Raw genomic sequence first — 14,123 nt, forward strand, 5'->3', positions numbered from 1 at the left:
ATCTCGTGGGAATAGAAACTAGCGGCGACGGAAAAAGTATTTCGGGTGGCTCTCTGATGTCGGGGAATTTTTTTGAGAATTTATAGACGTAGAATTAGGGTTAGAGGTGCCTCGAGGGGCCCACAAGCCTGCGGGGCACGCCTCCCGAGCTTGTCGCTCCCTCGTGGCTCGTCTGGCCTTCTCCCGAACCTTCTAGGGTCTCTTCTGGTCCAGAAAAAATTGATCCAAAATTTTTTCTTCGTTTGGACTGTGTTTGATATTGATTTCCTGAAAAGCCAAAAACAGGCAACAAACAACAGCTGGCACTGGGCAATAAGTTAATAGATTGGTCCCAAAAAAGATATATAATTGCATATAAAACAACCAAGATTGATCTATAATAGAATGGAACAATAAAAAATTATAGATACGTTGGAGACATATCAACGTACACTATGGTAGAATAGATTGGTTGCTCCTTCGCGGACCGTTCCTTTATGGATTCTCGCAACTGAGATCTTTGTGGTCTTAGACCCCTCCTGGGTAGTCTCCATCAATGTGGATGTAAGTTAGCACCAACTACCCAAAACAATGGAAAAATCTTCATTGAGATAACCCGTGTTTACGTATCTCTAACTGTAATTGTTTACTTTCACTTGGATGTCTTTACATTCTGTTGCCTATAATATTGTAGACTTGCATGTGTAGGGTGGTTGATAGATTGGTAGAAAAGTCTGAAATTGCCAAGGAAATTTAAATTTTGAAAAAGAATCCATCTTTTGTTTTAGTAGTCTATTCACACCCCCCCCCCCTCTAGACATACTTAACGATCCTACATCGCACCATAACCCAAAGGGACTACATGAGCATGCATCCTTGGCCAGATTAGAAGCCAAGACCGGGCAGTGTGAAGCACCTATTTACATTTAAAAGAAACATTTTCATGATTTCACAATTTCTCACTTTGAAAATCCTTCTGGTTCGCTACACAATTCCTACATAAGTGAGCGGGCTATAAAGTTTTTAGAAGTACCAAAATACAACATCAAGAATCAGCACAAAAACCATAGATTCTTCTTTAAAAAAATACTACCTCCGTTCCAAAATATAAGAAGTTTTGGTAGGCTAAAATAGCCTATCAAAATGTCTTATATTTTGACACTGAGGTAGTATCCATTTAACTAATTCACCCACTGGGATGTTCTCGAGAAGCATGTTCAATTAGTTTCAATATAATTTATTCTACCACCTATGCGAAAAATAATGTGTGTATCGAATACACACAACTTCTAGAAACTATTTCAAAAATTAATTTTCCACATGGAAAATCCTTTTCCTTCATATATATTTTATCATCTATGGGAACTCCTTTTGTGCGTAAAATAATATATTCATGCATATGAAATAAAATGTTTCCATGAATATGATTGACCGTAGTCATGTGCGAAATAAAACACAATGTGATATAAATATATTATATAGAACAATATTCCTTCAGATATATTTAGTTTATGAAATTTGTTATTGGGTCCCAAATAAAAAATCCATGTGATTTTTTTGCGAAGTACTCAGATCTATTATAGAAGTTCACCGGAAGTACAAAGTATTTCACGTGAGTTGATCTATGTTTTTTTGTACATGAGTAATCCCTTTTTCCGAAAATTCAACAATCCTTTATTAATTTGTGATCAAGATAGCATCATTTACAAGTAAATAGGTGATGCACAAGGGGCATCATCAAACCAAGTGCTAGAGGGTGAAAATCTAGCAATCCTAGCTAGTTCATAAGCACCTGAAATTCCTTTTGTATGGCAGTGTTCAAAACGAACATGCGAGGGATCTCGCGCCATAGGATAGCGGTCATCGAAATTGCAGCAATTCCCTTAGTATATATCTATACCCCCCCCCCCCCCCCCCCCCCCTGCAGGGAAAAATATCTGTCAAATAAAATGTTCACACAACTTCAAAGATTATTTCTGCACGAAAATATGTTCCATATCAAAAGAAAATCTTTCATAAAAATATGTACCATTGTCCGTTATATACGTTCATCTATTCAAGGAAAAATATTTTCACATGACATTGGAAATGTTTCATATTGCACGAACAAATATGATAAACTCGCTCGTGTTAACTATTTTTCTGTGAAACAAAAGCATGACAATCAAAACAAAAATGTAGACCGTAAACAAAAATTAGTTATTTCCTGGAAAATTTTAAAAATAACATTAGCGGGATAATTATTGTTGAAACACATGAAGACTAGGACAAAAGAAAAAGGGAAAACGGAAGGGGAAAAAGGAAAAATGTTATCCAAAGAAAACAGAAAGTAAACTACATGTGTCGAAGGAAAACGGAGTTTGGAGGAGCGTTCCAAATTCAGTTGCAAGAACCTCCAAATAAACGCCAACAAGAAAGAAATGAGCATTACTTGCGCGCTTTGCACTCTTATCTCTTGCCTCTCTCAATCCATACATGTAGCTGCTTAGCTGCAGATCATGGACACTATCCTTGCCCATTAGGCCAAGAGATTGAATCAACGACAAATAAACTATCAATGGCATCCAACCATCGTCGCTTCCTCCTCTCCGGCGCCGTCTTGCTCTCAGTCCTCGCCGCCGTGGCCGCCCTGGAGAGCGTTGAGGACGAGTGCCAGCCAGGGGTGGCCTTCCCGCACAACGCATTAGCCACCTGCCACACCTACGTGATCAAACGGGTCTGCGGCCGCGGTCCCAGCCGGCCCATGCTGGTGAAGGAGCGGTGTTGCCGGGAGCTGGCGGTCGTCCCGGATTACTGCCGGTGCGAGGCACTGCGCGTCCTCATGGATGGGGTGCGCGCGGAGGAGGGCCACGTGGTGGAGGGCCGCCTTGGTGACAGACGTGACTGCCCGAGGGAGGCGCAGCGGGAGTTCGCCGCCACGCTGGTCACGGCGGCGGAGTGCAACCTGCCGACCGTCTCGGGAGTCGGGAGTACACTTGGTGCGACCGGCAGATGGATGACGATCGAATTGCCCAAGTAATGAAGCGATCAAGCGAAGTACTCTACTGGCAGATGGAGTACTGCATGTAGAATAAAAGTACTCAAGTGAAAACAAATAAATAAAGCTTGTGAGCTGTATGCGTATGATCTATGGTGTGGACTGTTAAATTGTTGTCGGTTGATGAATAAAAAGGGTTGGAACAAATAAATTTGTGATCGGTTCATGTACATGCACTGCTGCGGAAATTGCAGATTTGATCGCCACAAACCACTCCGAACCTTGAGTTGGATTCTCTAATCTCATCTAAGTAAGAATTATATGGTCCTTGCACCTGGCCGCCCCTCCCAACCATAGCCGCCCCTCCTCACCACCACCCCCCCCCCCCCCCCCCCCGCCCCCTCTCTTCCCTTCCTCGCCGCCGCCTGAGGCAGCCGCCGGGCAAGCCCGGGGCGCCAAGGATGGTGGCGGCGGGGCCTCGGTTGCCCTGCTCTGCGTGGGGAACCCCGGATCTGGAGCGGCGGCTTCATTGGCAAGACACGGCCGGCTAGCAGCCATGCGGGTGGTGGATCTGGCGTCCCGGCCGCGCGAGCGGTGGGATTCGGTGGTCGTTGGCGGAGGCTTCTGCGGCGGTCGGTGCACGCGATCTGGTGTCTCCCCTCCTCCCGTGGTCGGCATGCGGGCCAGCCTTGTCGGGCCGCGCTTCCTCTTGGTCGCCGGTTCTGTACAGGAGGCGCTGCTGGTGGCGGGGATCTAGTTCGGGTGAAATCCCTGGCCGGCCATGACCGGCCGCGCCGACGGCGACGCCTGAGGGCATCGTTCCCCTCCTTGGAGGCGTCGGTATGGACTGATCTCCTCTCGTCCCCTTCCCCTAGGTCTCCCGGGCGAAAGCCCTAACTTTGTTGGGCGGCGGCGGCGCTCATGGTGATGTTCCCTTCTTGAAGGCGCCGCTTTGGGAACCTTAGGGTTGGGTGGCGCTTGTGGGTGGTGGGCGACGGCGGTGGTGCGGGCCTATCCTAGCATGGATTTACGTCCGTTGCTTGGAGATGGACTCGCGTAGGTGGAGGTCGTCGTCTGGCGTCGTGGTGGCGTCAATGGCGGAGGACCTGCCAAGGCTCGCGTAGGTGGAGGTCGTCGTTTGGCGTCGTGGTGGCGCCGATCGTGAAGGACCTGCCAAGGTTGTCACCTCAATCTGCTCTGAAGATGGACCAGTGGAAGATGGCGGCGACGACACATGTGAGTGCGTCGGACCGGTTTGAGCCCCGGACCCGGCAGATGGCTCGGTCGGGGCCTCCGGCTTTAGATGTTAGGCTTAGGTGAGAGGTCTGGGTATGTGGCCTAGCTTGCACCCCTTCATCATTTGGATAGGAGTAGCGGCAGATGTTGCCAAGATGGTGGATTAAGGCATATTGTTGTTCTACTTTGTAAAGTCCTCGAAAATAATCAATAAAATGGCCGCATGCATCTCCCAGATGTAGAGGCCGGGGGTCATCCTCCTTTTCTAAAAGAAAGTAAGAATTATATAACTCTCATCAAACATCTGCAGTGTCCGATATAAAGCATCCAGATTCAGGCCTCCTTTGATTCAAAGAAATTCAATAGGATTTTTTAAGGAATGAAATCCTTTGGAATTTTTCCTACGTTTGTCCTTTAATTCATAGGATTAAATCCCATAGAATTTTTTCCTTTGAAATCTTTTGTACTACATTCATAGGAAATCTAACATCCATTCCAACCACTTTTTACAATTCCTTTACTTTTCATGTGAAATCAAATACTCCTTGCTAATCCTATAAAATTCAAGTGAGCATGACACTCCAATCCTATACTTTTCATATTCCTACGTTTTTAAAATCCTGCGAATCAAAGAGGCCCTCAGTTTGTTTTTACCGCAGGCTAGTGCGTCGTCGTCATTTTTCGCATTGGCCCCTTTCTGTTTCTTGTTTTTAGAGAAAAGACATGAAGGCCCGACTTCAAATTAATGAAGCCATCAGCTGGCTAAGATACAATGGTGCTAAATTACATAGGCAAAGGCTTGACCAAAAACTGAGATAATACATGCGCATATAACTACCACCAGCAGAAGCAGCGAACAAAGCACCAAGAGAGGCAACGATCAAGCCGTCGGATATCCTGCGCAGCCAGAACGACAAAACCGCAGCCACCCGACGATAGCAATTGCCGTGGACATGAAGATGCAGACCGCTTCAAGGAAGACATCGACTCCGTCGTCTGCCGCCTCGGACCATTGCCGGAGGAGGGACCGATATCTCCCCTTCGTCCAGACCATGCCATACACGCGGACGAACACCACCGGCCGGTGACAAACAGCAAACAAGGAGAGTAGCCGCTAAAAGATGTGAAAGGACCCACACACACCACCACCAACGACGGCAACCAGGGGAACCGAGCACCGCTGCCGCCACCAACCACCACGCACCAGGACCACAACCCCCAACCACCCCTTGAACGGAGCCTCCAGGGAAGACCAAAATGCCAGAATGCCTTCGCCGTCCGGCCAAAAGGCCAAGACTTTCGTCCGGAGAAGGATGGGTGAGGAGAGGGCGCACCAAGAAGCTGGACCCGCTCAAGAGGGAGAACGGCACCGGAGCACCGTCGCCGTCGAGGTCAGCGCGAAATCGACCAGGGGTTTCCCCCGTTACAAGGCTCCACCACCCCATCCTTGCCGGCCAGATCTAACGGGGCAACCACCAGATCGACAAGAGGAGACCACCGCGAGAGGAAGGGGCCGGGATGATGAAGAGCCACCCACCGCTGCAGCAAGACCTCGCTGCCCTCACACCGCCCACGCGGCCGTAAGGGACGGCCATCACCTACGCGCGCCATCCACCGGAGAGATCGACACCGCCATCTCCACCCAAAGTCTCCGCCCTGGCCTCCAAAGCCCCTCACACCGGTGCGAGGCAGCAAATCCTCGCCGACACCATCACCCGGAGACGCGTATCAGCCGACAGCCTCCTTGAGTGGCGGCGAGGAGGGGGAGGGGTGAGAGGTGGCGGCGGCTAGGGTTTGGGGCCGCTTCGATGTCGCCCCTCGAGAGCCAGGGGAGGTTGTCCTACATAGAGAGACTCACCCCTTTCTGTTTCTATGTTGAGTCGTTTGGGCTTTCTTTGTTTTCATTCTTTTTTGGCAGCTGTTTCATTTGGATTTCATGTCTATTGGGCTGAGGGTTTTTTTACTTACGGAGGAGTAGTAGCTGGGAACATATTATCCATAAATATAGGACTCCAATTACGCCCAAACATTCGGAATTTGGCTATGGAAAATTGAATGTTTTTATGTAAATTTTAGCGATGCAATGATGGAAACTTTAGTTAGCAAGCATGTCAAAATCGTGTGTACTGTATTTTTTGTCAGGGAATTGTCATGTGTGTCAACTAAGCTTGTCATCCTCGCATCCCTAAAATTGCCATAAAAAAGTTCGATTCGCCATGGTCAAATCCCGTACGTTCGGGATTTATCATTTTCGTAAATATATGAGGAGAGAGAGAGAGAGAGTAAGCTAGAGTGATAAGGAGCAACAAAAATAAGTATACTCATTCCAACTAAAAAATACTTTACTCATGAGGAAATATACAAGGTAATACCTATTTGACCGTCGTTGCGTCAAACTATCGCCAAAACACATAGGCCGAAGCGAGCGAACGAGTTAGATAGATGGCCCGGCCCAGTTGTAAGGAATCCAGTTTTACGAACCTTCTAGAAGGTTCCGATTTGGTCTTTTTTGCTTTTTGTTTTTCCTGTTATATTTACAAGTTTGTAACGGATTTCCTTCGGGTTTTTTGAGTTTTATTTTTCCTTTTCCTATTTTTTTCAGTTTCATTTTCTTTTTCAAAGATGTTCACAAAAATCAAAATTGTTCACATTTTCACTAAATGTCAAAGGTTTCAAAAAATGTTTAGAATTTCAAAAAATGTTGCCATTTTATAAAAACATCTTCAAAAATTCAATAATAATAGTGTTTTTGAAAAATGTACTGAAACTTCCAAAAAATGATTGCATTTTTCAGAAATGTTCTCAAAATTTTAGAAATGCCCGCATTTTTCAGAAATGTTCTCAAAATTTTAGAAATGCCCGCATTTTTCAGAAATGATTTTTTCACTATTTCAAAAATGCCCGCATTTCCAAAATAATGTTCTCAAAATTTTTAAAATGTTCGCAATTTTCAAAATTATTTATGAATTCCAAAACATTTACATTCCTACAAAATTTTCAAAATCACATTTACTTTTTCATGTTTTCCAAAAATGATCTCAAAATTTCAAAAAATGACCGTCTTCCAAAAGAGTGTTCATTTTTCAAATAAATTGTTTCCTGAGTTTTTCTTAAAGAAAAAGGACAGGAAAAAAAAATGGAAAACATAAAACCCACTAGAAAAAATCAATATGGTGTCCAAGCCGCAACAACACCCAGTCTACCTAATCGCTGGACTCGACCTTGTCGCTACATCAGGAGCGCTAAATGGGTCGGCCTGCTTGCTCGCTACCTATGCGAAAGGTCGACCATTTGACGTAGTTAGTGTCAAATAGGACCTCCTGAGATGCATTTCCGGCCGGTGAAGTTGATGTAACTTTTTTTGGAAAACATACTCCACTTTATTGATCAATAATGAAGCTTACAGGAATAACGAGATAACATGCGGTTTTATAAACCATACATGGCTCCCGTCTCCTAATGCAGAGCATGTTTCGCTAAATTGCATGCCTCCATATTGGAGAGACGACCCTCATGAACGAAAGAGCAAGATTCAAACACCTTCAAGTTGATGCATCCCTGTTTGCGTCTACTCTGTTGTTGGTTGTGACATATCGAGAGCCGACAAAAATATGAATATAAAAATATGAGTGGCCAGAGGAATTTGGTTCATGTATCACTTACGACATGAATACCATATCGCCCAGAGTGCAATGGCTAGCTTGGTGAACTCCACATGTGGTGAAGAATCAATCATGGAGAAGATCCAACTTCTCGCATCAGGCTCCGTCATTGCAAGGATATGATCCAGCAATTTCTGAACTGGACAACGCCCATACACATCAAGCCACATGGAATTAGAGAATGCATCCACTAGTCCTCGGCTCCGCAAATCACCCGACATGAGTGGATGCCATATTTGTATTATTAAATATATCGATCGTGAGCAGCGAACACTGGAAAAGCCTCCACAGGAAGACCTTCAATTTAGAGGGGACCTTAACCCGCCAAAATTTATCCAGGCCTTTTGTTCTCTAGCATTATTTGATGCACTAGAACGACCATCAAGCCATGCTTCTCGGTCATCTTGGTCATGATCAATATCCTATAGGCTGGCCAAACTGTGAATTCCCCCTTCTTCTTATGGCCCCATGCCCAAAAATCTGAAATTTATCCGGTACTTAGTGGAATGTTTAAAATTGGGTCGGCATCAATTAGCAAGAAAACATCTCAAACTACCTCTTGTTTCCATCTGAGAGATATCATTAGTTAACTCACTAACAAGCTGAGGCCGGCCGGGTCACAAGAAAACTATAGGGCGCGTAGCATAGTCACATGGGATCCTGTTGTGTTGCCATATTTCTGTTGTTTTCCCATCCCCTATGCGTCGATCAAACCATTCTTCACCATCTCCATAGTCAATTTACCATCTGGAGCTGAATTGCTAAGTGACACAAAAGGTGTGTTCCAACTATCACGCAAGGAACTCAGCAACAACAATGTTTGCACCTTACTCAAAGTTGTTCTTCGTGACTGAGAGTTGATTTATATGGTACTGAAAGACATTCAAGTGATCAATCACACTAATGCCATCTCGGTACTCAAGCTTTGCAAGTCCTTTGATTATCGAGGCCTTGTTCACGGATGTCTTCCTCTGATACATATACTTCAATTTCTACCATATCTCATATGCACTTTATTCATTTGCAACATGGTGGAATATATTATGACTGATGTAAAGACGAATTATACCTATTGCCTTTCTGCACACACTCCCCATTCTTCTTCCATGTCACCTATGGGTATATTATCTTTCACAATTGACTCATAGAAATCATTGCAATAAAGGATGTCTTACATCATGGGCTTCCGTAATGAATAATTGGGAGGATCAAGTTTTATCATGCCACGTATCATAACGCTTTCTTCCAAAGCCATTGTGAGCAAAACTTCCAGCAACAATCAACAAACCGGGATTGAAAAACCTCTTGAGCAACCAAAGCTCTGATAACACTCTGTTGGAAATTAGCACATGCTTGATGATGATCTCATAAACTACAGCAAAACAAAGTAACTTCAGCACCACCTCTATGCACTAATTCACGAATCATTTCTCAAACACGGAAAGAAACATGCACATCAACATATAGGGTAAGTTTGGTCACCCAAAACTTAGAACCAAACTAAACACTTCTTTTGAATTTTCCAGTCCAATGCTACACATCAGACATCCATACTCAGATATGTTTGGTGCTAGGCAAACCACATAGAACAACAACAGAAATCAACACACCAATTCTTACGTAAACAAAACTCTGAATTGGGGTACAACCACTAGCCGAAGCCAACACAACAATTTCTTCTCTATATAGCACCGGAGTCTCTCATATACATCAAGATTTCGCTATCTTGGATGATAACAACAAGATTTGTGGCTCAGGAGCTAGGAATTGAAACAATCTCATCAAAGACGGTAGAATCACAGATTGAAGGAGACATGGTAGTGTATCTGGACTTCACAGCCTTGGAAACGAGATCACATTGTTTGGTGGCAAGCTCTTACTTCAATCTCCCTCCCTTTCCCTTTCTCTCTTGGTTTTCTCTTCTTCTTCTCCAATTGAGGCTATCCTGATTTTTGCCACCCTTGGTGGTAGTTACTGGATAGGAGGCTTAACCTCTCCCTTTTCCCTTGTGAAACACTAAAATGACCCTATGTCACAACCCTAATGCGCAGTGAGTTTTTACATAGCTGTTAGGCCACCTAAAGGCTTCAATTTGCCATCTCCTCACATCCCACACTAGGAGGATATCCCAACACACTAGATAGTGCAAAATGGGATCGATGGCATATGATACACCATTGAATACAATTTTTATGCGTCACTGACATGTGGAGTGGAGGAGGGTGATAGGTGCATAACGTAAGCCCGAGTTACTGAAAGTATCTAAAACTTCCTCCTTACTTTTTGCTCCGGATCAATCACGTGTTATAGATACTTATGAGCTTTCTCCGCCCTACTATGGACACTTCTCTTTCGTAGGAGCTTCTTCAGAAATATCTGAAACTTAGCTGCCTCACAGAAATAGTTGTGGAAAGAAGCCTACGGGATTACAGTTATGTTCTTTTTGGCTTATCTCCCCTTAGCTTTTTCCGATTTTTTGATGAAAACTTTATAATGCTCCTAGATTGTAACTGTGCGATGTTTAACTTATACACATGATTGATATGGCAGTAGGCACCTTATGCCAACTCTAGACGATCCCCTATCCGGCTATAGAGGAGTACAATTTCGGTTTTACTACTCTATGTCGCACCTAGCCGAACTCCTAAAATCTACAAGGGAGTATAATTTTTACTCCCCCGCCGAAAATACCCTCCAAGCCGCCTAAATATACTTGGCGCTTGCACGGTCGAGTAAAAGTTGTGTGCCTCTTTCTCCCGCCCTCGTGGCTCCGTCGTTCCCGTCGCTGCCGCCTCACGCGCCTTTGTCACCACCGATGACCGGCCCCGTCACCGGAATGGACAGCTAAGACCCTTCCGTGTTGGGGAACGTAGCAGAAATTCAAAATTTTCTACGCATCACCAAGATCAATCTATGGAGTAACCTAGCAACGAGGGGAAGGGGAGTGCATCTACATACCCTTGTAGATCGCGATGCGGAAGCGTTGCAAGAACGCGGATGAGGGAGTCGTACTCGTAGCGATTCAGATCGCGGTTGATTCCGATCTAAGCACCGAAGAACGGTGCCTCCGCGTTCAACACACGTGCAGCCCGGTGACGTCTCCCACGCCTTGATCCAGCAAGGAGAGAGGGAGAGGTTGGGGAAGAATCCATCCAGCAGCAGCACGACGGCGTGGTGGTGATGGAGGAGCGTGGCAATCCCGCAGGGCTTCGCCAAGCACCGCGGAAGAGGAGGAGGAGGGAGAGGGGTAGGGCTGCGCCGAAAGAGAGACGTTCTCATGTTTCTTGGGCAGCCCAAACCTCAACTATATATAGGGGGTGAGGGGGCTGCGCCCCCCTCTAGGGTTCCCACCCCAAGAGGAGGCGGCCAGCCCTAGATCCCATCCAAGGGGGGCGGCCAAGGGGAGGAGAGGGGGGGCGCCACTAGGGTGGGCCTTAAGGCCCATCTGGACTAGGGTTTGCCCCCTCCCACTCTCCCATGCGCCTTGGGCCTTGGTGGGGGGGCGCACCAGCCCACCTGGGGCTGGTCCCCTCCCACACTTGGCCCACGCAGCCTTCTGGGGCTGGTGGCCCCACTTGGTGGACCCCCGGGACCCTCCCGGTGGTCCCGGTACATTACCGATATCACCCGAAACTTTTCCGGTGACCAAAACAGGACTTCCCATATATAAATCTTTACCTCAGGACCATTCCGGAACTCCTCGTGACGTCCGGGTTCTCATCCGGGACTCCGAACAACATTCGGTAACCACGTACATGCTTTCCCTATAACCCTAGCGTCATCGAACCTTAAGCGTGTAGACCCTACGGGTTCGGGAACCATGCAGACATGACCGAGACGTTCTCCGGTCAATAACCAACAGCGGGATCTGGATACCCATGTTGGCTCCCACATGTTCCACGATGATCTCATCGGATGAACCACGATGTCGGGGATTCAATCAATCCCGTATTCAATTCCCTTTGTCTATCGGTATGTTACTTGCCCGAGATTCGATCGTCGGTATCCCGATACCTTGTTTAATCTCGTTACCGGCAAGTCTCTTTACTCGTTCCGTAACTCACATCATCCCGTGATCAACTCCTTGGTCACATTGTGCACATTATGATGATGTCCTACCGAGTGGGCCCAGAGATACCTCTCCGTTTACACGGAGTGACAAATCCCAGTCTCGATTCGTGCCAACCCAACAGACACTTTCGGAGATACCTGTAGTGCACCTTTATCGTCACCCAGTTACGTTGTGACGTTTGGTACACCCAAAGCATTCCTACGGTATCCGAGAGTTGCACAATCTCATGGTCTAAGGAAATGATACTTGACATTAGAAAAGCTCTGAGCAAACGAACTACACGATCTTGTGCTAGGCTTAGGATTGGGTCTTGTCCATCACATCATTCTCCTAATGATGTGATCCCGTTATCAACGACATCCAATGTCCATGGTCAGGAAACCGTAACCATCTATTGATCAACGAGCTAGTCTCCTAGAGGCTTACTAGGGACATGGTGTTGTCTATGTATCCACACATGCATCTGAGTTTCCTATCAATACAATTCTAGCATGGATAATAAACGATTATCATGAACAAGGAAATATAATAATTACCTATTTATTATTGCCTCTAGGGCATATTTCCAACAGTCTCCCACTTGCACTAGAGTCAATAATCTAGTTCACATCACCATGTGATTAACACTGACAGGTCACATCACCATGTGACCAACATCCAAAGAGTTTACTAGAGTCAACAATCTAGTTCACATCATTATGTGATTAACACTCAATGAGTTCTGGTTTGATCATGTTATGCTTGTGAGAGAGGTTATTAGTCGACGGGTCTGAACCTTTCAGATCCGTGTGTGCTTTACGAATATCTATGTCATCTTGTGGATGCTACCACGCGCTATTTGGAGCCATTTCAAATAATTGCTCTACTATACGAATCCGGTTTACTACTGAGAGTCATCCGGATTAGTGTCAAAGTTCGCATCGACGTAACCCTTTACGACGAACTCCTTTTCACCTCCATAATCGAGAAAATTCCTTAGTCTACTAGATACTAAGGATAAGTTCGACCGCTGTCATGTGATCCATTCCCGGATCACTATTGTACCCCTTGACCAACTCATGGCAAGGCACACTTCATGTGCGGTACACAGCATAGCATACTGTAGAGTCTACGTCTGAAGCATAGGGGACGACCTTCGTCCTTTCTCTCTCTTCTGTTGTGGTCAGGTCTTGAGTCTTACTCAATACTCACACCTTGTAACACAGCCAAGAACTCCTTCTTTGTTGATCTATTTTGAACTCTTTCAAAATCATGTCAAGGTGTGCGTTCTTTGAAAGTATCATCAGGCGTCTTGATCTATCTCTATAGATCTTGATGCCCAATATGTAAGCAGCTTGATCCAGGTCTTCCTTTGAAAAACTCCTTTCAAACAACCCTTTATGCTTTCCAGAAATTTTACATCATTTCGGATCAACAATATGTCATTCACATATACTTATCAGAAATGTTGTAGCGCTCCCACTCACTTTATTGTAAATACAAGTTTCTAACAAACTTTGTATAAACCCAAAAACTTTGATAACTCCATCAAAGCGTATATTCTGACTCCGAGATGCTTGCTCTAATCCATGGAAGGATCGCTGGAGCTAGCATACCTTTTAGCATCCTTAGGATCGACAAAACCTTTCTGATTGTATCACATACAACCTTTCCTTACGAAAACTGGCAAGGAAACTTGTTTTGACATCCATCTGCCAGATTTCATAAATGCAGCTAATGCTAACATGATTCCGACGGACTTTAAGCATCGCTACGGATGAGACAATCTCATCGTAGTCAACTCCTTGAACTTGTGGAAATACTCTTAGCCACAAGTCGAGCTTCATAGACGGTAACATTACCGTCCATGTCCGTCTTCTTCTTAAAGATCCATTTATCTCGGATTTCATGGCTTCTAACCATTTGTCGGAATATGGGCCCACCATCGCTTCTCCATAGCTCGTAGGATCATTGTTGTCTAACAACATAGCTTTCAAGACAGGATCACGTACCACTCCGAAGTAGCACGCATCCTCGTCGTCCTACGAGGTTTGGTAGTGACTTGATCCGAAGTTTCATGATCACTATCATAAGCTTCCACTTCAATTGGTGTAGGTGCTACATGAACAACTTCCTGTGCCCTGCTACACACTAGTTGAAGTGACGGTTCAATAACCTTATCAAGTCTCCACCATCCTCCCACTCAATTCTTTCGAGA

General features: G+C 45.4%; 1 protein-coding gene across 1 annotated transcript; it reads left to right on the top strand.

Moving 5' to 3' along the window:
• Positions 1 to 2,437: 2,437 nt before the first annotated feature.
• Positions 2,438 to 3,167, top strand: LOC109762165 (alpha-amylase/trypsin inhibitor-like). The gene has a single exon (XM_020320986.4). The coding sequence runs from the start codon at positions 2,537 to 2,539 to the stop codon at positions 2,996 to 2,998; it is 462 nt and encodes a 153-aa protein (XP_020176575.1). The 5' UTR covers positions 2,438 to 2,536; the 3' UTR covers positions 2,999 to 3,167.
• The last annotated feature ends 10,956 nt before the right edge of the window (positions 3,168 to 14,123 follow it).

This window comes from Aegilops tauschii, chromosome 6, assembly GCF_002575655.3.
Source record: "Aegilops tauschii subsp. strangulata cultivar AL8/78 chromosome 6, Aet v6.0, whole genome shotgun sequence".
Taxonomy (NCBI): Eukaryota; Viridiplantae; Streptophyta; class Magnoliopsida; order Poales; family Poaceae; genus Aegilops; species Aegilops tauschii.

What these genes read in the sequence shown, in the direction of transcription:
- LOC109762165 (XM_020320986.4), top strand. Translation starts at nt 2,537, where the DNA reads ATGGCATCCAACCATCGTCGCTTCCTCCTCTCCGGCGCCGTCTTGCTC.